The following is a 22199-nucleotide window of genomic DNA, read 5'->3' as shown; positions in this document are numbered from 1 at the left end:
ATGATATGAGATTATAATTTGGATAGGAAAAGCTATATTATATATATTCACGTACAAGATAAGATAATGTTCAATCTCCTGCCCCTGACAAAGATGACCAAAGAAGAATTGCATAACATTACTGTCCTTTACTTCATCTCTAGGGTGAAGAATACTTCTCGAATTTTTTGTTGGTAACTCATCAGGCAATTCATTACATAAAACATAATCTGATTTTGCATTTTCAGGTTATAAAATTCTTATAGATAAGAATAAACTACAATAAACTAAGATTCTTCTTTATTATAAATAACTTTTTATTTATTCTAAATGGGTTTGCTTCTCCATTCCCTCTAGGATTTGATGTAGTATGTTATCTCAGCATTTAGTAATTTGATCTTTATTCATAACCCAGATGACTTAATAAGAGGAAGTAACACTTACAGAGCTTACTATGTGCTAAGCAGGTACTGTCCTGAAGCTTTTGTGGCCTCATCACATAAAGTAAGAACTTTGGAAGGAGAATCACCTATCTGTACATTGCCTCTTTCAGAAACTTGGATTCCATGTAGATAAAAGTAGCACTAAGATCATAGGAAGATTACTGTGGGGATTAAATGTGATATAAATGATGTAGCATAAAGCTGAACACTTAGTAGGCAATCAATAAATGTTAGTATTTTTCACTCCTTCACCATTTCTGATTAAAAGGTACTAATACCTTTAGGCTAGTTTCAGGAAATGCTTATCTTTATGCTTAACATCAATGATTATAATTTTTTGAGAAAATGAAAATAGAACTTGCTATAATAGACTAAAAAAAAACCCCACAGAGACCCATCTTTTATTATGAAAGAAAAATAAATGGTATTTATTTTCTGTCTACTTTATAATTACCTTAAGATTTCCAACAAATCACTGTCCTTTTTTAGGCCAGGGTAGTACATTGAGACGGAGAAGGCGATGGCACCCTGCTCCAGTACTCTGCCTGGAAAATCCCATGGATGGAGGAGTCTGGTAGGTCCATGGGGTTGCTAAGAGTCGGACATGACTGAGCGACTTCACTTTCACTTTTCACTTTCACACATTGGAGAAGGAAGTAGCAACCCACTCCAGTGTTCTTGCCTGGAGAATCCCAGGGACGGGGGAGCCTGGTGGGCTGCCGTCTGTGGGGTCGCACGGAGTCGCACACGACTGAAGTGACTTACCAGCAGCAGTACGTTGAGAGAATGATGCTAGGAAAAACACCCTGTAATGACTTTGCACTCTTTGGTTGTGTTACTGGTAGTTCAAACTATATCGTCCCATAAACTTTACTTATTTAATGTGTTTAGATTTCCAACACAAGAAGGTGCTTATGCTAAAAAGCACAGATTCAGTAAAACTGAGAACCATTTAGATAAGAAAGAAGGTAATAAAATGAAAGGAAGAGAGAGTGAAGAAATAATTATCCTAGGAAACAACTAAGGGAAGACAGTGTAATTGATCACAAATTTAGCTTAGAGGCTCCTGGTAGTAAGGCAACTGTGATATAACTGAAAGCATACCAATTCACCTCTAAACCACTGTGGGAACTTGGTTTGGTACATGACACAAGAGTAAAGGAATGTAATAGAGAAGGTCCTTAATAGTAAGAACCTTTACAAAACAATAAAACTTTTCCACATAGCCTTTTCTCACACTGACTTCAGATATAAGCAAGGGCTTATAATGTTAGGATTGACAGAGATAGGGCAACAGAAGTCAACAGATGATTTATATGTAGCTGTCTGGCCATTTGCCTTGAGACAGGGATAAAGCTTACTGATTTCTGTGAATCAATTATTATCAAGTCCCTTAAGTTATATCTCTTGGTCTGCCATCTTAGGTCATGCTTTTGACTGGAGCTATATGGCAGACAGCTTCCCAGGCAACACAGTGGTAAAGAATCCACCTGCCAATGCAGGAGACACGAGAGAAGCGGGTTCAATCCCTGGGTTGGGAAGATCCTCTCAGGAGGGCATGGCAACCCACTCCAGTATTCTTGCCTGGAGAATTCCGTGGACAGAGAAGCCTGGCGGGCTACAGTCCATGGGGTCACAAAGAGTCAGATACAGGTGAGCGACCGAGGAGCATAAGCACGAGCATGTAGCAGACAACTCAAAACTGAGATTAACAAACACCTGAAATGCTAATGCATTCTCTATGTCACCGACTGACAGGAGAGGCGTATGCTCTGTTTAAACGGTGGAGGAATGACAGGAAGTAATTTTGCTTTCCAGGGGATATTTGGCAATGTCTTGAAACATTTTTGGTTGTCACTACTGGGAAAATGATACTGGCATCTAGTGGATGGAGGCCAGGATGCTTCTAAACCTTCTACAAGGCACAAGATCGCCTCCTCACAATAATTATCTAGCCCCAAACATTACTAATACTAAGGTTGAAAAACAATGCTCTAGATCAGCTGTGTTCAAAAAATTTTGCTCACATACTCCCTAAAATTTTTTAAAACTATATATTCCCTCACACATTTTTAAATTGACATCTAAAATTTTTCACCATGGATTTAAATGGCTGGGAAAAATTTTATTTCCACCATACTGTAAATACTGCCCTTAATATTGAAATATTATAGCATTCTTTACAGTGGACTCTAAACACAGCAATTTGATATGTATCATGATCCAACCAAGAATATGAAAGGGCTCTTCTTTTAAATTCAGAAATTTTACATTAATTGTAGGAAAAAAATACACATATAATAAAAGCTGATTCTCACTGATGTATGACAGAAAACCACAAAATTCTGTAAAGCAATTATCCTTCAACTTAAAAATTAAAAAAACAAAACAAAAAAACAACTTAGGATCTGGAAACTGGTTATTGTAAAGACATACTGTGGGCTGAACTGCACTCTCCCAAAAAGATATATCGAAGTCCTAACCCTCAGCACCTCAGAATGTGACCTTACTTCGAAATAATTGCATCTTTGCAAATTTAAGTTTGCAATCCAACTTTGCATCCAAATTAAGATGAGGTCATTAGGGTGGGCCCTAATGCAGTAAGATGGGTATCCTTCAAAAAGGGGAAAGTGAACACACACAGGCAGAAGATGCTGTGAAGGCATGCAGGCAGGATGCAGTATGAAGACAGAAGCAGACATCAGACTGATGTGGAGCTTTCCCTGGGGGTCCAGTGATTAGGACTTGGGACTTTAACTGCTGAGGACCCAGGAGGATTCCCCTAGAGGCTTTGTCCAATATACTTTGCTTTAGAGAAATGCACTGTTTTTTGAGATTACAGCTTCCTTTACAAAATTTTTAAAGATTAAACATTTATGGAGGTGGGCATGCATGCTTGTCAGTCATATCTGACTCTCTGTAACTTCATGGGCTGTAGCTCGACAGGTTGCTCTGTCCATGGGATTTCCCAGGCAAAAACAGTGGAGTGGGTTGCCATTTCATACTCCAGGAAATCTTCCCAATCCAGGGATCAAACCCACGAATCTCCTGCGTCTCCTGCATTGCAGGCGGATTCTTTACCACTGAGCCACCTGGGAAGCTTCCATTTATAGGTGAGTTGTAAAAATGCTTTATAAAAATATGAAAAACAAATAAATTATAATTTTTGTTAGATTCTATTAATTGTTCAAACTCTCAAATTTTGACAACTTTAGTTTTTAATGTATTTTATCATTTCTAATATAAGAAATGATCTGTATTCAATATGAGCTACTTTGTAGTCAATGAGACAGATAAGGAGAGAAAAATGCCCCACATTTCAGACTTAGAACCTCAGGAAAGATACAATTAGTGGAAATACCAGAGTGAAGGGAAAACCACATTGCCACAATATTTCTAGAGAAGTCTGACAGAAGTATGAGTTAATTATTTCAAGGGACAAAAACTACATACTTTAGTTAGAATGGATGAGGGGCTGCTCTCAGTATAAAGTGAGATGACATGACATGAGAAAATGATAAGAGAAACATGAAAACTGATCAGATTTGCTAGAAAATGCCAAAATGCAGTACTTCAGAATGGGGCAAATTTAGGTTTAAGTCCAAACTCTTGTCACTTAACTAGTATGTTCTTCTGGTCAAGTTATGAAATCTCACTGAACCTTGTTTTGTAATCTGTGAAACAAAAATAAGACCCTTGTAATACTACTAGCCATGTATTAAAGGCATTTGGCATGTAAAGTATTGTGCCTGGCTAGAGAAAATGTTCAACCTAAACTCTAAAAACTTAGAGAACTTCACCACTGAGAAGACTAAGAGACTGAACCTAACATGAGGAATAAATATAACATGTGAGTGACTGTAAAAGTAATAAAAGACTTTGTGAAATGGAATTAATTCAATGGATGCCTACAGCCCTAGAGTTTATTCATTTTTACATATTTTATAGTGACTTCATTTGATCCTTATTTTGAAAAAAAAAAACCTGTTATGTAGGCAGAACTAGTAATATGCTTTTAATTTTTTTTCCTTGTACAAACAGAAAAACTGACATTCCAAGAAATTAAATGAGCTGACCAAAGTCTCACACTAGGTAATATTCTTTAAGTCCTAGACTAACATTCATCACTTTTAATCACACCCTTTTCATTACACCACAATAATGCCATGCTTACACGGATTTCAGAAACAAGTAAAATAAGTCTGTATGGTGAGATTTAGGAAGCCAGTTACCCATAAATGTTAACTAGTGGACAAAATTAAGCAACATGCTACAATCCTGAAAATTATTCCATTTGCAGTTTTCTTGCAAAATGTTTGGCTCTGGCCAATGACTGGGATTTAAATGGCATCAACTTGGCATCAACGATGCAATGGACATGAACTTGGGCAACCTTCGGGAGATGATGAGGGACAGGGAGGCCTGGTGTGCTGCAGACCATGGGGTCACAAAGAGTCAGACATGACTGAGTGAGTGAACAACAACTTAACCTTGATAGACAGTATTTATTATATAAAGCAGAACTATTTTTTTAAGCACAAAAAAGCTAAACTCAAAATAATCAACGAAGTTTCATAACAGTAAAAAGGAGTGATCTAGACAGGAAATGGTGTGGGATTCTATTCTAGTCATAAAATTAAAAGACATTTACTACTTAGAAGAAAAGCTATGACAAACCTAGACAGTGTATTAAAAAGCAGAGACATCACTTTGCCTACAAAGGTCTGTATAGTCAAAACTGGGGTTTTTCCAGTAGTCATATATGAATGTGAGAGCTGGACCATGAACAAGGCTGAATGTCAAAAAATTGATGTTTTTGAAATGTGGTGCTGGAGAAGACTCTTGAGAGTCCCTAGGACTGCAAGGAGACTCAACCAGTCAATCCTAAAGGAAATCAATCCTGAATATTCACTGGAAGGACTGATGCTGAAGCTGCAACTCCAATACTTTGGCCACCTGATGCGAAGAACTGACTCTTTGGAAAAGACCCTGATGCTGGTAAAGACTGAACACAGGAGAAAGGGATGACAGAGAACGTGAGATGGTTGGATGGCCTCACTGATTCAATGGACAGGAGTTTGAGCATGCTCCAGGAGACGGTGAAGGACTTTGCATGCTGCAGTCCATGGGGTCACAAAGATTCAGATACGACTGACCAATTGGACAACAACAACAATATTTAAGTGTACTTTTGCATAAATACATTTCAATAAAATCTTAATAAAAAAGACCTGTGTCAAAGGACCAGAGCAAAATTTCTGGAAATGGGTTTTTAATACTTTTGTATTTTACTGATTAGAAAATTGAAACCACTTGCTATATATGTCAAGATGTGTATATATATGTACTAGACAGCACACTCCTTGAGGGCAGAAATCGTCTTTTCTTTTGTATCATCTCTACCACTTAGCAGAATGCCATATAATAACATCTAAATAAATTAAATATTTTCCCAATAATAGATAGTTTTGTGTTTCCCAGGTGGTGCTAGTGGTAAAGAACCCACCAGCCAATGCAGGTTCGATTCCTAGGTTTCGAAGATTCCCTGGAGGATGGAACAGCAACTAATTCTAATATTCTTGACTGGAGAATCTCATGGACAGAGGAGTCTGGTGGGCATTTAGTCCATAGGATCGCAAAAAGTTGGACCTGATTGAAGCGACTTAGCACAGCACACACAAGACAAGGACATAACAGAAGCAGATGTGATTAAGAAATTGTGGCACGAATACAAAGAAGAACTTTACAGAGAAGTCTTAATGACCTGGATAACCACAATGGTGTGGTCACTGACCTAGTCAGACATTTTGGAGTATGAAGTCAAGTGGGCCTTAGGAAGCATTACAACGAACAAAGCTCATAGGGGTAATGGATTTCCAGCTGAGCTATTTCAAGTCCCAAAAGATGATGCAGTTAAAGTGCTGCACTCAATGTACCAGCAAATATGGAGAATTCAACAGTGGCCATAGGACTGGAAAAGGTCAGTTTTCTTTCCAATCCCAAAGAACATTCAAACTATCATACAACTGCACTCATTTCACATGCTTGCAAAGTAATGGTCAACATCCTTCTACCTAGGCTCCAATAGTACATGAACCAAAACCTTCCAGATATACAAGCTGAGTTTAGAAAAAGCAGAGTAACCAGAGATCAAACTGCCAACATCTGCTGGATCATAGAAAAAGCAAAATTCCAGAAAAAGACCTACTTCTACTTCACTGACTACGCTGAAGGCTTTGACAGTGTGGATCACAACGAACTGTGGAAAATTCTAAAAAAGATGGGAGTACGAGATCACCTTACCTGTCTCCTAAAACACCTGCATGCAGTCAAGAAGTAACAGAACCGGACGTTGAACAACAGATGGATTCAAAATTGGGAAAGTACGACAAGGCTGTATATTGTCACTCTGCTTATTTAACTTCTATGCAGAGTACATCATGCGAAATGCCAGCTGGGTGAATCACAAGCTGGAATCAAGGTTGCCAAAAGTATCAACAACCTCAGTTATGCAGATGATACTACTCTAATGGCAGAAAGCAAGGAAGAACTAAAGAACCATTCCATGAGGGAGAAAGAGGAGAGTGAAAAAGTTGGCTTAAAACTCAACTTCAAAAAGTTCATGGCATCCAGTCCCATCACTTCAAGCAAACAGATGGGGAAAAAGTTGAAATAGTTATAGATTTTATATTCCTGGGCTCCAAAATCACTGCAGATGGTGGCTGCAGTAAAATTAAAAGAAGCTTGCTCCTTGGAAGAAAAGCTATGACAAACCTAGACAGCATATTAAAAAGCACAGACATCACTTTGCTGACAAAGGTCTTGATAGTGAAAGCTATTTTTTTCCAGTAGTCATGTATGGATGTGAGAATTGGACCATAAAAAAGGCTGAGTGCCAAAGAATTGATGCTTTTGAATTGTGATGCTGGAGAAGACTCTTAAGAGTTGCTTGGACAGCAAGGAGATCAAACTAGTCAATCCTAAAGGAAATCAACCCTGAATATTCATTAGAACCACTGATGCTGAAGCTGAAGCTCCCATACTTTGGCCACCAGATGTGAAGAGCTGACTCATTGGAAAAGACCTGGATGCTGGGAAAGATTGAGGGCAGGAGGAGAAGGGGACGACAGAGGATGAGATCACTGGATAGCGTCACAGACTCAATGGACAGGAGTTTGAGCAAACTCTAGGAGACGGTGAAGGACAGCAAAGCCTGGCATGCTGCAGTCCATGGGGTCACAGAGTCAAGCATAACGACTGAAGAACAATAACAGATAGTTTATGAATTTTCACTTTTGTTTTGATCCATTTAATTATTAAACTATTTATTACAAACAATTTCTCAAAAAATAAAGATGCTTGTTAACGGGTATTGGGCTAACTGACAACCATTTAAAGACCATGATAGTTTACTGTTATAATTGAATCTCCTTTGCCTTTGGTCCCAATTCTTACTCTATACTCCTAAACTTCCCTCTCTGTAAAACATTCCATCCACTAATTCCTTACCAAAAAGTATAGCTTAAGAAAATTAAATTTAGTTTAAAGATTCTGTGAGTCTATCATACACTCAATGAATAAAACAGAAGCAGCATGTTTCAAGGGTCATTTTGATATCCTCACAGGTCAGGACTCAGAAATAATTCACAGCCAGTCCACTACTCTTTTCATGTTCTAAAAAGGAAATTTTAAAAAAAGTATCCTGTGGACAAACATAGCTTCCTGATAGGGACAGGCTGGTAGAACCTATCCCAGATTTTGGCTGAACACTTTTGGGTCATGCATAAATTATACAGTCATATGTAGAAGCCTGGTGAGCACGTTTGTCTCAGAAACTTTCTTTTAAAAATCATGACAAAACCCACTGAAATGTTGTGAAGTAATTAGCCTCCAACTAATAAAAAAAAAAAATAAAAAAAAAAAAAGAAAAATCATAATAACAACCTAAAGTCATTTATTTATTGATTTAGAACATTTTATATATGTGTTCCCAGATTGTTAGGCACTTACGGTTTATTCCCTCCAAATAAATAACCATACCATTCCCTTATATAGAGAGCTTTCCTTTTATTTCTCTGCAGCTCTCCATTTACATCTTCTATGATTACTTACCTGACAGGCCATGACAGGACCGTAACACCTCTAAGTCCTTTTATATTTCCTAGCAATCTGATAATTTGATTTTGTATTTGTTTATAAACTTACTTAGTGATAATACTTAAGTGGATTCAAACTTATTTTACAAAAGAGACACCTAACTGAGGGCAGAGCTCTTTTTGGTCAGAAACTATTCTTTTTAGTTGTAATTTCCTTTAAAATTTATTCTAAATTTCCTTTTTAGAATAATTTACTTCAAAATCTTCATACCTACAAGGAAATCTGCAGACTAGAAAAGGCATGAGATAGCAGGCTGCCTCAATCCTAGTTTAATGTTACCCAAGTCACAATAGTATTCAAAGACTTCCAACCTATATCATATAAGTGGTTGGATATCTGAGAGCTGATTCTTCTTTATGTATGTCAACAATATTCTCCATTCTGAGAGCACACTATAAAAGACTGAACTCTAACACAGGAAAGTCAGTGTATACTTATAAAGCAAGTTAAAAAGGAGGGGACTATGTGCAAAGTTCCTTTAAGTCTAACATATCCTAATTAAATAAATGTACACATATTCAGCAATATTTACTATAAAAATCATATATACATATTACCTATTACTGTTTATATGATAAATTTCATTACTCCAGAATACTAGCAAAATATCTGCTATAAAAGTTGAACACAACTTACTTTCAAATCTCTTTGCTTATCAGAACGGGGTTAACAGTGTCAAGATGTGAAGAGATAAAAAGACGAGATCTTTTTAAAATGTATACAAAGTCATAATCAAGAAGTCAATTATTTGACTATAAGATACTTTATAAAAACAAAGCTTTTTGCAATAAAAAAAATCACTTTAATCTCATTTCCATGAGTCTGTTTAGTAGCTTTCATTTATAAAGAAAACATCAATCATTACCTTATTTCCCATCTAAACAATAAAACAATCAGTATATATTCAGTAAGTGTTCTTTTCTTGATAATACTAGATATTAAATAGTAGATATTACTAGATATTAAATACTAGGTAGGTATTAACCAAATTATGAACCATGCCAGATATGAATGCCAAATCCAAATAGCTCCAGCATACATCTATCTACCTCCTTTCCAACATATAACCCTTCAGAAGAAAAGGCTAAACAAAACAACTTATTAATCTTTATCTGGCATTAAATACTTTTTGGAATAACAGAAGCTCCCCACATCATTAGGTTGAGGGTGTTATCCACTATCAAACCATCTTGCTAATAAAATACTGATGTGCACTTAAAATCCTTATCATATTGTTTCCATACTTAGGATGTACCTAAGTATATTTTACAAGTGCAAGATATGGGTGATATATTACCAGCTCCTCGCTGCACATTACTGAACTGTAAGTCTCCTTTCAAGTTCTTTCTAAGTAATTAAAAATCTAAAGAGGCATCTTTATAAAACACACCATGATAAATACAAGGCATCAAGAAAGCTATATAAACTGATTCCAAAAGCTTTAAAAAAAAAAGAATGAAAATAAAAAATTTCTTAATTTATATAATTATTTAAGAATAAGATTTTTTTTTTTTAACTATTAACAACCCGTAGCTGTTCTCCAATATTAAGTTGCTCTGGAAACAGAAGGATGAAGTAACTCAAGAAAAAACACATTTATTAATTACTTTTAGCAATCACACATTCATCTATGAAATAATGTTTTAAAAATAATTAAAAAAAAAAACATGTTTCTGGAAGTCTTACCATAAGCCGTGTAGTTTGTACAGTTAACTGGTTCTTGTGTAGCATCATTTATTTTTGGATCTTTACAAATATATGTAGAAAAGTTAAGGAAATATAAACAACATTCCAATACAAAATGTTATCATCTTGCCTTTAATATGTCATATATTTATGTTTATAATTACATGTAAAGAGAGGATGTTAGCTTGTCCAGGTCAAGAAGCACAAGCACAGATACACTTTCAGTGTCATTAAATAGTATCTGAACATTAATTTATTTAAGGAAAAGTACATTAAAAGCTCTAGCAGAGGGTGCCATCCTTAAAGAACATCAGTCAGGGTTTAAGCACAAAGCACAAAGAAAAAATGAAAGTAAAAATCTCCACCGAAGTATTATGAGAGAACTTCAGTTTGAAAAAAAAAACAAATTAGTTTCCAGATGTCTGATGAAATTATTCACAGGGCCCAAGTATTACCATACATATAATTTCATGCAACACAAATAGCCCTGTGACATGGGATACTATTATTTCCACATTACTGAAGCAAATGGGGGCTCAAACTCTGAGTGACTTATGCAAAGTGGATTAAGTGATAGGTAGTAATATCACATTTCCTGATTCCAAGCCAAAGGTAAATTCCATCATACTGCAAGGAAGATGGTATTTTAGGTGGGTCTACATGATCTTCCCAACAGGGTTTTAAGCTTTTGGAAACATATAATATTGATTCTCTAATAGATGTTTACAACACTTGGGGCACGAGGCGGAGGGGGTGGTGCTTTTCTGTTCCCTGAATATTTTATTGACACAAACATGAGGTAAGTAAGGTATTCACAACATGTCTCTGTAGACAGACTTTGACACCTGCTTCGGGTTTATGAATCGCTATTGGAAATGTCATCTTTGTCCCAGGAATAACATTTTCCAGTTCACATCATCTTGTATGCTCAGTCACTTCTAAGGTTCAAAAAGCACAACTCGGACTTTCCTAGTAGTCCAGTGGTTAAGATTCTGTCTACTACTGCAGGGGACATGGATTTGATCTCTGGTCCAAGAAGATTTCACATGTTACAGAGCAACCAAGCCCTTGCACCTTGAGCCCACACTCCATGACAAAAGAAGGCACCACAATGAGAAGCCCTCACAGCGCAACTAAAGAAAGCCAGAGAGCAGCAACAAAGACCCAGCGCAGCCAAAAATACAAATTAATTCAAGTTTTAAAAAATGATGATTAAAAAAAATTTTTTTAAAGCACAAGTCTTCATACTGCCCAATTATTTTATTAGAAAAAAAAAATCAATGCGACATTTTTGCCGAAAAAAAAAAGGACTCAACTTACCAGGTCAGTGATTCTCAAACTCCTAGCATAACGGTAATCAGCAAATTAGAGCTATTCCGTAAAAATTCAGTAACGGTGGCCTCTCAACTCACATAAAAATACTATACAATAGAATTTTCTTAATTTTAAGATTTCCTCTCATAGAATCTTTCTTGCATCTCTGGCGTCTGTTCTTAATTTTTCTGTTCTACAATTTGTATGAAATTATCTAACTTTATACAAAAGTACCTAGTTTGATTTGAATGTAACTCCCATTTCATATTCCTCCTCCCTTTATCAGAGCCATGACAATGAACAGATCTATTTAACTCCTCCAGCCTCAGTATTCTCAGTAAACACATGAGAGCTAAACACATATAGCCCCTACTATTGCCAGGCACTGTTCTAAGTGACTTACTGGTCCTAATTTAGCGCAACACACCTCTCAGTTGGTACCACTGTTTATTTTCATTGTTCAGTCGCTAAGTCGTGTGGGACTCTTAGCGATCCCCAAGCTCAAAGCTCAAATCGGTCACAAAGGGGAGCAGGAATTTGCCCCAATACAGTCTGGGATTTCAAGGAGATTGAGATGCCCTGCCCGCCTCCAGGGGATCTTCCTTGTCTCCCCCTAAGTGGGCAAATTTCCAGAATCGGGTCTATCTTTTAACTTAATTCTAATGCCTAAAAACATGACCTGACAAACTTCAGTATCTACGTGTTTGTTGAACAAATCCACTGACTAAAAAAATTAAAGAAAGAAAGAAAGGTGGATCAAAAGAAGAGCCAACGATCAGTAAAATTCCAAGGAAATCTCACAGGCGAGCCTCTGCGCTCTCACCCCCACATCTCTCTGCACTCCCCGCCCCAGGCCCCTTCGGTCATCAGAGGTCACAGTTCGCCGTTCCCTTCAGCACAACCCTAGCCCGACCTGAGGGTTCCTATCCACTCTCGACTCCAAATCTACCTCACCCCCATGGGGTGCTCCTCACAGAGGATATTGTCCCAGTTTGAGGTCCTCGCACTTAAGTGTTTCTTCGCCGCCTCCGGCGGCAGCTCCCCAAGGTCTCGTGGTGACTGACACGAACCACAGGACACCCAGGAGCCGGGCGGCAGCAGTCTCGGGAGCAATCAGCCTGCAGGGACAGGCGGCCGCCATGCTGGGGACCGGCGCCTTCCCTACAACTTCCGGTTCCGCCTACGCCTAGGCCTAATCGGGAGTCTAGTAGAGGGAGGGAGGCTCTTAAAGGGACAGTGCATCTGTTAGAGGCAGGTCCTTCCCCTAGGCCTGCGGAATTACTTTGGAGAGCTTCCATTGGTCTTTGAAAAGCCGGAAGCTTTTTTTTTTTTTTTTTGAGAAGCAGGAAGGCTTCTCACTTGGAGAACCAGCTGTCCTCCGTGCACGGCTGACTCCCAAGCTAATCTTGCTGTGACTTTTCCATCTGCAAAAGTACCGGCGGCGCCGGGCGATTTGATAAACACTTTACAAGCATCTCTGTTAGTCTGGTAGGATTTGGGTTTACAGATAACGAACCAAACTCAAAGGCGCTGAAGAGCGTGTTGAGTTTAGTTACTGAGTTGGAATAGAACTGATGTTTGCCTGATTTCAGAATGTGTGCTCTTAGATGGCCTCTTTCGGAAGGCGGCTACGAGTAAATCTTGAGGACTTTGATTAACAAAAATAAATATTATACTTTTCTTTTTTAAACAAATTTCATATCTTGGGTTTTTTTATGTTTTAAAATTTTTAATTATTTTCACAACTTTATTTTTACAGCGAACATTTAGGTGAGGGAAAGGGCCTAAAATAAGAGGAGACCAATGGGTTTATGACTAAGTGAAGAGTTGGAGGGTTTTTTCCTTATCTTTCTAAATTTCCATGTATTCTGAAAAGTTCTGTAGTGGGGTTATCTTTTATACTGAACAAACTGTGTACTTTTTTTTAAAGTGATAATTTAATCATTTTTCTCTAACCTGAAAACATTTGAATCTGAGTGGTGCCTCTTCATCAACAGCAGGACTAATTTTGACTAGTTGTGATGTGCAGTGGTTCTCAAACTTTAAGAAGCATCAGTATCGCCAAAGAAATGCAGACGGCTGGGCCCATCTCAGTTTCTGACTCTGAAGATCTAGTATTGTTGTTCAGTTGCCAAGTCAAGTCTGACTGTTTTCAACCCTGTGGACTGCAGCAAGCCAGTCCTCCCTGTCCTTCCCCATCTTCCGAAGTTTGCTCAAACTCATGTCCGCTGCGTAGGTAATGCTAATCAACCATCTCATCCTCTGTTGCCCTCTTTTCCTCCTGCCCTCAATCTTTCCCAGCATCGGGGTCTTTTCCAATGAGTTGGCTCTTTGCATCAGGTGGACAAAATATTGGAGCTTCAGTTTCCACATCAGTCCTTCAATGAATACTCAGGATTGATTTCCTTTAGGATTGACTAGTTGAATCTCCTTACAGTCCAAGGGACTCGCAAGAGTCTTCTCTAGCACCACAGTTCAAAAGCATCAATTCTTAGACACTCAGCCTTCTTTTTGATCCAACTCTCACATCTCTACATGGCTACTGAAAAAAAAAAAATAGCTTTGACTATATGGACATTTGGTGACAAGGTGATGTCTCTGCTTTTGATATGCTATCTAGGTCTGTCATAGCTTTTCTTCCAAGGAGCAAACATGTTTTAATTTCATGATTGCATTCACTGTCCAGAGTGATTTTGGACCCCCACCCCCACCTCGCCAAAATAAAACCTGTCACTGTTTCTACTTTTTCCCCTTCTATTTTCCATGAAGTGATGGGACTAGATGTCATGATCTTAGTTTTTTGAAGTTGAGTTTTAAACCAGCTTTTTCACTTTCCTCTTTTACCCTCATCAAGAGGCTCTTTGATTCTTCTTTGTTTTCTGCCATTAGAATGGTATCATCTGCATATCTGAGGCTGTTGATGTTTCTCCTGGCATTCTTGATTCCAGTTTGTGATTCATCCAGCCTGGCATTTTGCATGATATACTCTGCATAGAAGTTAAATCAGCAGGGTGACAATATACAGCCTTTACATACTCCTTTGAACTAGTCTGTTGTTTCATATCTGGTTCTAACTGCTTCTTCTTGACCTGCATACAGGTTTCTCAGGAGACAGGTAAGGTGGTCTTATATTCTAATCTCTTTTAAGAAGTTTCCACAGTTTGTTGTGATCCACACAGTCAAAGGCTTTAGTGCAGTTAATGAAACAGAAGTAGATGTTTTTCTGGAATTATATTGCTTTCTGTATGATCCAGCGAATGTTGGCAATTTGATTGCTTGTTTGTTCGCCACTTCTAAACCCAGGTTTATGTACTGCTGAAGCCTAGATCTAGGATGTGGCATGATAATTTGCATTTCTAATCAGCTGACAAGTGATGTTGATATTACTGCCTCAGAGACCACACTTTGACAACCTGGAGATAATGTATTACAAGATAGGTCATTTTTGAATGAGAAGAGATGAAACCATTTGCAATAATACCTTAGTATTATAACTACATTTAAAGTTTTTCTTAAACCAATTTTGCAGCATTACTATACTGTTTTAAAAATTAAAACATGTATGCCTAAAGACTTAAGTGATAAGGAATTTGAAAGTTACTAGTTCAAATTTTAAACTTCCTTTTTTAATTGGACTTACACTTTCCTTTTCCCCGTTTTCCTCCCTCTCTCCCTCACTCTCTCCTGTCCTCCTTTCCTTTGTTCTTTCCTTCTTCCCTTCCTTACTTCTTTCCTTCTTTTCTTTTCTCTCTGTCCCTCCTTCTCCTCCATAAAGATATTTATCAAACATTTACTTGTATCTAGCATAAGACAAGGCCCTACAGAGGGAAAAAAAATAGACAAGAATCCAGTAATTAAACACTTTGTGTTTACTGGGGGGAAGGACAAATAGTTAAAATAGTTTGGTAATTGCTACAAAAGAAGCATGTACTAGTTATTGTAGTAGTAGAGGGTTTTGATAAGATAACTCCCAAAGAGTTCTGGGAATGCAATATTTTGCCACTGGCATCAAAATAATTCAAAATCAAGGCCAAACTGGGGGAACAGGGTTATTTCTTCATAGAATACATGACCACCTAAAAATGTACAGCCAAGAAAATTAACCATTAACACTGCGTTTAGAAAATTACCAATAGTATGTATAATATACAGCTCACCACCATCCCGCAACCTCATCCTGTGATGAAATTTCGGAAAGGGGTTGGGGCCAAGGATCAGATAAAATTCAAGGATAAAGATTGGAATGTCTGTTATACATAGTATCTGATGACAAAAGATTGTGACTTTGCATTTTGACTACTTTCAAAAAGTTCTGGGGAATTTCCTCATGGTCCAGGGGTTAGGACTCTGTTCTTACTGCATTGAGCCTGGATTCAATCTGTGGTTGGGGAACTAAAATCACAGAAGCCAGTGGCTTGGTCAAAAAAAAAAATTCTGAATCAATTTTCAAAATACTATATAAAGAAAATCAGAAGGTGAAAGGAAGCATCTTTCTAACTTGAGTTTATTGAAATTATGACAAAATTAGATATTCTCCTGATGACTGCAGGAATATTGCCGATATTTGTGTTATTTTTCATATAGATTTTGAACAATTAACTGTTTTAAAATGCTTGTGCTTTGTTAATCCTATTACAAAATCTATTTTTATGATTCTAGTGATTATCTTTGTTCTCCCCCACAATATACAAACTGAAAAGAACAAAACTCTTCCCATGAAAGAGTTTTAACTTTCTTGATTTGATTATAGTCTACTCTCTCTTCTAACTGTACTTTAATCTATTTTCTCATGGCTCAGTAAAATACGTTACTTTACATTTTTGCAAGTATAGTCTCTGATCATAGGATTACTACATTGTCTAATTTTAGTAAAAGGGTTGTTAAATCTCAAACTTAGGCATGTTTTCAATGCAAAATTTCTTTGTCACATAAAAATTCTATAGATTTCTTTGGACATTCTGCAGAAAGTAAAGGACATGAACAGCACAGCCCAATATGGAAATTGCTATGTAGAAACATTGGGAAAGAGGATTACCAGTGAAGCCTGAAGCAAAGCTTCCTCTGGAATTCAAGGGCTCAGCAACATTGGATCTTTTCATTCCTAAAATTCTAGTATACACCTAATTACATTAACACATACTTTTGCCCAGAGCAATCTGATTCCTATTTCAATGATTAGAACAGAATCATTGAGATAAAAGCTCATTACTCTCCCCCAAATTTCTTTTTTATGTAAGATGGGCATTTTTTTTCTCTTGTGATAAATTTATAATACCTGGTCTTTTCACATCTTTAGGAATTTTTTACATCCATGCTCTCAAGTATTTCTGTGTCTTCTCTTTGATGCACCAGTCTAACTGCCCACCATCCAATTAAAGTAACGTTGACTCATCACTTAATAAGGTATACTCTATGCCAAGTATATTTCATCTTGAATGTCAAATGTAGGCTGTAATACTGACTTTATCAGAGTCATGCTTCTCAATAAAACAAAACAGAATAAACTGGCTTTTCTATTAAGTAAGTTTCACCACCAGTATCTCTTTTATTAGGTTCCGAGCTTAGGATCATTTTTGCACTTCAATTTTTTCCTTTTTCTTCTTTAATCCCTTTATCTAATCAGTACGCAACTGATACTTTTAACTGTTCCTTTTTTTCCCGTCATACCATGAGGCATGTTCCCTGACTAGGGATTGAACTTTTGCCTCCTGCAGTGGAAATGCTGAGTCCTTACCACTGGATCACCAGGAAAGTCCCAAGTTCTCATTTTTTTTCTAATTCTATATTCTCACCCTATTTCAGGTATTCATCATTTTCTATGTACCTTGCTACAATGCCTCTTTCCTTCCTCTTTTTGATTCTAGGCCTTCTCCCCAACTTTGTCAACCCATGTTTCACACTGCCTCCAGATTAATCTTTCACTTAAGAAAACACAAAACCTCTATCATATTCAAAATTTTATTTAAGTTCCTTGGATTTTACCCAATGGAGTTGAAAATATTTCTCCAGACAAAAAACCCATAGACATACTGAGAGCAGTTTTATTCATAATTGCCCAAACTTAGAAGTATAAGATGTCCTTCAGTAGGTGAACAGATACATAATCTATGGCCCATCCAGAAAATTGAATATTATTCAGTGCTAAGCTATTAAGCCATGAAGAGACATGGAAACACCTTAAATGCATGTTACTAAATAGCCAACCTGAAAAGGCTACATACTGTATGATTCCCACTACCCGACATTCTGGAAATGATGAAACTATTGTTGTTGTTCAGTTGCTCAGTTGTGTCTGAGTCTTTTCGACCCTATGGGGTATAGCACGCCAGGCTTCCCTTCCTTCACCGTCTTCCGGAGCTTTCACAAACTCATGTCCACTGAGTCGATGATGCCATCCAACCATCTCGTCCTCTTGTCCCCTTCTCCTACCTCCAGTCTTTCCCAGTATCAGTCTTTTCCAATGAGTGTGCTCTTTGCATCAGGTGACCAAAGTAGTGGAGCTGCAGCTTCAGCATCAGTCCTTCCAATGAATATTCAGGATTGATTTCCTTTAGGATTGACTGGTTTGATTTCCTTGCAGTCCAAGGGACTCTCAGGAGTCTTCTCCAATTCCACAGTTTGAAAGCATCAATTCTTCAGCACTCAGTCTTCTTTATAGTCTAACTGTGGAGACAATTAAAAGGTCAGTGGTTGCCAGGAGCTGAAGGCAGCACTGGGGTGGGGGCTGGGGGATGCATAGGCAGAGCACAGAGGATTTTTAGGACTGTGAAAGTGTTCTGCATGGTATTATAATGGTGAATACATTATACATTTGTCGAAATCCATAGACTGTACAATACCAAGAGTGAGCCATAATGTAAACCATGTACTTTGGGTGATTATGTGATAATATAGGTTCATCAGTTGTAACAGATATACCACTCTGGAGGGGGATGTTGATAAAGAGGGGAGCTATGAATGTGTGGGGAAAGGGGGTACATGAGAAATCTGTTCAATTTACATCCTAAAACTGCTCTAAAGAAATAAAGCATTTTTAAAAATTAAATAAACACCAATCATTTTATAAAAAGTAAAAAATAAAAATCCTATTCAAAACTTTTCAGTGGTTCTTTAATTTCTTAGAGATGAAGGATGAAGTCTTATAACTTAAAGTTCTTTGTAATATGTTCGGGCCCTCCACCATCTGCTCTGGCCTCACTTTATTTACTCCTACTCCTTGGCTTTGTCCTTGCTGTCACATGTATCTGTCATGTTCACGCCATCTATGTGCTGCTTTATTTATTGAGCACTTTCTATGTGCCAGGTGTATGCAAGACGTGTAATTTCTTCATTCAACTTTCAAAAATACCATGTAAAGTAAAAACACTGTTACCAAAATTTCACTAACAGGATTTAGAATATTTAAGCAACTTGTCAAAGTCACATATTTTAGGAAATGGTGGAATCAGGATTCAAACTCAGATCTTCTGACTTCAGAGATATATTCTTAAAAATTGTGCGCATCTTCATCATTCTATCAATAAGATACTCTTGAGAGTTCTCAGAGGTAAAGACAACAACAAAAACTCTGAGTCATATACATAAATGGAGAAGGAAATGGCAATCCACTCCAGTATTCTTGCCTGGAAAATTCCATGGACAGAGGAGCCTGGTGGACTACAGTCCATGGGGTCACAAAGAGTTGGATACAACTGAAGTGATTTGGCATGCACACAGGCATGCAGCATTAATATATATATAAACTATGATGTGTAAAATAGGTAGCTAGTGGAAAGCTGCTGCATAGCATGGGAACTCAGCTGGGTGCTCTGTGATGACCTAGGGGGTTGGGATGGGGCTGGGGTGGGAAGGAGGCTCATGAAGGAGGGAATGTGTGTATACGTAACAGCTGATTCACCTTGTTGCACTAACCCAACATTGTAAAGCAATTATATGCTCCCCCCACCCCCCCAAAAAAAGTAGTTTGTTTCTTCTTAAGAGGCAGAAGCCATGCTGAAATTGCGTATCTTTTTACCAGGCCTGACAAGTGATATTTTTCTAAAAACAAAACAAAACAAAAACAATAAAAAAACTAATGGTAACACTATGAAGTGTCAAGTGTATGATCTTGTAAAGGCTGTTCTTACAATTGCAGTTGTCTTTTATATTCCTTGAGGAGAGGTGTTCCCATAGTTAACATACAGTTAACATACACTGCTTAACAAATACTAGATTTATTTAATGAACAAATAACTGAAGAATCAAAATTTTAGTTAGTTGCATTAGTGAGAGTGGAATAAAGCCCTTTTAGATTTTACACAGTATTTCTCCAAGTCAAGTTATGGTATCAAGAATAAAAAGCTTAAAAACGTATAGGGAAATAAACACTTGACTTAGAGTCAGAAGAGCCAATCTGGGTCCCCAATTTTGGGCAGACTACCTAACCTGTAGGTGCGGTTTCTTCGTCGGTTTTTTCACAGGGCCAGTGAGGTGATGAACAAGCTAGCGCTCAGCATATCGCAAGCAAATACTGCTACACTGGTTTCTTTCCTCAACTAAATGAGAAAAAAATAACCTCAGTTATACTTAGAATTTTACGTTGGGTCAACAGATGAAGACACAAGGAGAGATGACAGAACGGGGAAGGAGAAGTACAGAGAGGGACCACGCAGATTGGACCAAATCCTTTCATCAATGTCCTTCTTTAGTTTCCTTGGTTTCAGGTCTCCTCTCAGCCCAGCCCTCCCACACCGGTCCAACCAGATCTCCCCACCACTTGGCTCTTCGTCTACCCTCTTGGCCCGCAGATCCCACCTTTTTCTGGCTCCTTAGCACTCCCTCGCCCAGCAGAGCTTCACCTGCAGAAAGTAGAGAAGCTCACGCCCCTGCGCTACCCCGCGAGTCGGCCGCCAGCAGCCCCAGACTCGCCCTCCCGCCCCTCCCGCGCCACCTCGGCGCCCCGCCCCGGCCGGGGAGGGCAGGAGAGAGGGGAGGGCCTGCCAGGTGAGGTCGCCCGGGGCTTCTCACTTCCGCCCAGGTGAGGGAGGGCTGACGCCGAACCTGCCCGCCCGCCAGCTCCGGGCTCCCACCGGCGCCTCCGCTCGATCAGGTAAAGCGGGGGGCCAGCCGGGCAAGCGCGCGCTGCGCCGCGGGAACCCCGCGCCTCGAACCGGACGGGGCCGCTCTCCCCGCGTCCGGAGCCTCCCGCCCTGTCCCGGCGCGCTCTTCGTCAGTCGTCCGGGAAGAGTGGGCACGGGAGACCCTGGGCGCCGCTGGGCGCTCGGCCAGGCCGTGGAGGGCGCGGGGTGCCGTCCTCCTGCGTGGGGCGCTGGGACCCCATGGTGATCCCCGCCCCTCGGTGCTGGGCTCGCCGGAGGCCGCGGGCCGCGCAGCCGCCCCGCCGCGCCCTGGCGGCCCTCAAATCTCGGCCCTGGTCTGTACCGGGAGAGGCCGGGACCAAATTTTGCACCCAGATGGGTGCCTGCGCTTCGCCCCGAGAGCTGGGCAGAGTCGCCCCAACTGGTGACGGTGAAAGGAGTGAACAGGTGGTGGCCTGCTCGGAGTCCCGGAGGACGGGGTGCCCAGGTCCCCATCTGGTTGCTGGTGGTCACGTAGCCGAGTTCCCAGGCCGACGGTCAGGCCTAGGCTCTGCTAGCCTCACTCTTTAGATGGGGAGGACCAGGCGGAGAGCGCTCTGCCTGCAGCCTTTGGGGAAATCGCAGGATTCCTGCTCTAAGTCAAGCTCAGCAAAGCATTTTCACATCCTTTCCCCTTACCTCCTCCAAGCATCTCAACCCTCCAGGGACACCTAGCAAGCCGAATTAATCTCCCCCTGAAGTGTTGTCTTGGCAGTTTGTCATATCTCCAGATGGCTCTTATCACTTTGGATTTGAATTAGTTGTTTACTGGTTTGTCTGCGCGATTGAGAGGGTGGCCTTTAAGGACCTTCTCAGCTGCGTTCAGAGTCTGGCCATTGGTAGGAGTGCAATAAACAAATGTTTCTTAAAAGAGCTGAGAAGACTTCTGGAGACCTAGAAAATAAAGACGTCTGTTACACCGAGTATGTTAATACCATTTGTAGGCAGTCTAAGATCCTACTGGCTGTCAATTTATTTGCTCAAAGCTTTTGAAAGGAAAAGCTAGGGAGGAGTGGAGGTAAAAACTAAAATCGGTTCGTTTTGCAGCATCTGAAAAAGTTAGGCGAGGTAGCGACTTTTAGCTATAGTGAGTTTGTCTGTTTCTAGGCCCCAAACCATCTTTATAAGAATTGTTCAAAATTTAAAATAATAAGAAAATTAATAAGTAACAGAACTGGATGGTTCTTTACATATAGAATTTATAAACTGTATTCTAAAGAAATTTGCCCTTCTCTAATTGAGATCCTATTAAGGGCTGCATAAGGTGAGCTTGGTATATCAGAATAATGGTTGTGTTTAAAGTTGGAAATAAATTATATTGAGCCCTCATTTGTGTTTAAAGGTGCTTTAATAAGTTCTGGTCATGTAGTAATAGTTTTTATAACTATGAAAGTGAAAGTGAAAGTCACTGTCATGTCCAGGCCAGAATCCTGGAGTGGACAGTCTTTCCCTTCTCCAGGGGATCTTCCCAACCTAGGGATTGAACCCAGGTCTCCCACATTGC

The 22199-nt window shown here is 39.2% G+C and overlaps 2 protein-coding genes and 1 long non-coding RNA gene across 7 annotated transcripts in view; 1 reads left to right on the top strand and 2 right to left on the bottom strand.

Annotated features, from left to right (window-relative positions):
* The window catches only part of TM2D1 (TM2 domain containing 1), a 48056-nt gene extending 35302 nt beyond the window's left edge, over window positions 1-12754 (bottom strand). The window contains exons 1-2 of the mRNA XM_061121730.1: window positions 12563-12754; window positions 10266-10339 (exon numbers count right to left, since the gene is read on the bottom strand). Of these exons, the coding sequence (XP_060977713.1) occupies window positions 10266-10339; window positions 12563-12720 (232 nt within the window). The 5' untranslated portion in view covers window positions 12721-12754. The remainder of the gene's footprint in view (window positions 1-10265; window positions 10340-12562) is intronic.
* Window positions 12755-17580: 4826 nt separating this feature from the next.
* LOC133041265 (uncharacterized) lies at window positions 17581-20437 on the bottom strand. Its single transcript, XR_009689203.1, has 3 exons — window positions 20373-20437; window positions 20004-20113; window positions 17581-18242 (listed from the first exon to the last, which is right to left on the bottom strand). It is a non-coding gene; the product is annotated as an uncharacterized LOC133041265 (long non-coding RNA).
* A 100-nt stretch (window positions 20438-20537) lies between these two features.
* The window catches only part of PATJ (PATJ crumbs cell polarity complex component), a 365401-nt gene continuing 363739 nt past the window's right edge, over window positions 20538-22199 (top strand). For all 5 annotated transcript variants that reach the window (XM_061121728.1, XM_061121726.1, XM_061121727.1 and 2 more), the window contains exon 1: window positions 20538-20667. The gene's annotated coding sequence lies outside the window, so the exon portion shown is untranslated. The remainder of the gene's footprint in view (window positions 20668-22199) is intronic.

Source organism: Dama dama, chromosome 20, assembly GCF_033118175.1.
Source record: "Dama dama isolate Ldn47 chromosome 20, ASM3311817v1, whole genome shotgun sequence".
Classification (NCBI taxonomy): Eukaryota; Metazoa; Chordata; class Mammalia; order Artiodactyla; family Cervidae; genus Dama; species Dama dama.
Note: the sequence above shows the minus strand (reverse complement) of the source record. Positions and strands in the feature narration are given on the sequence as shown.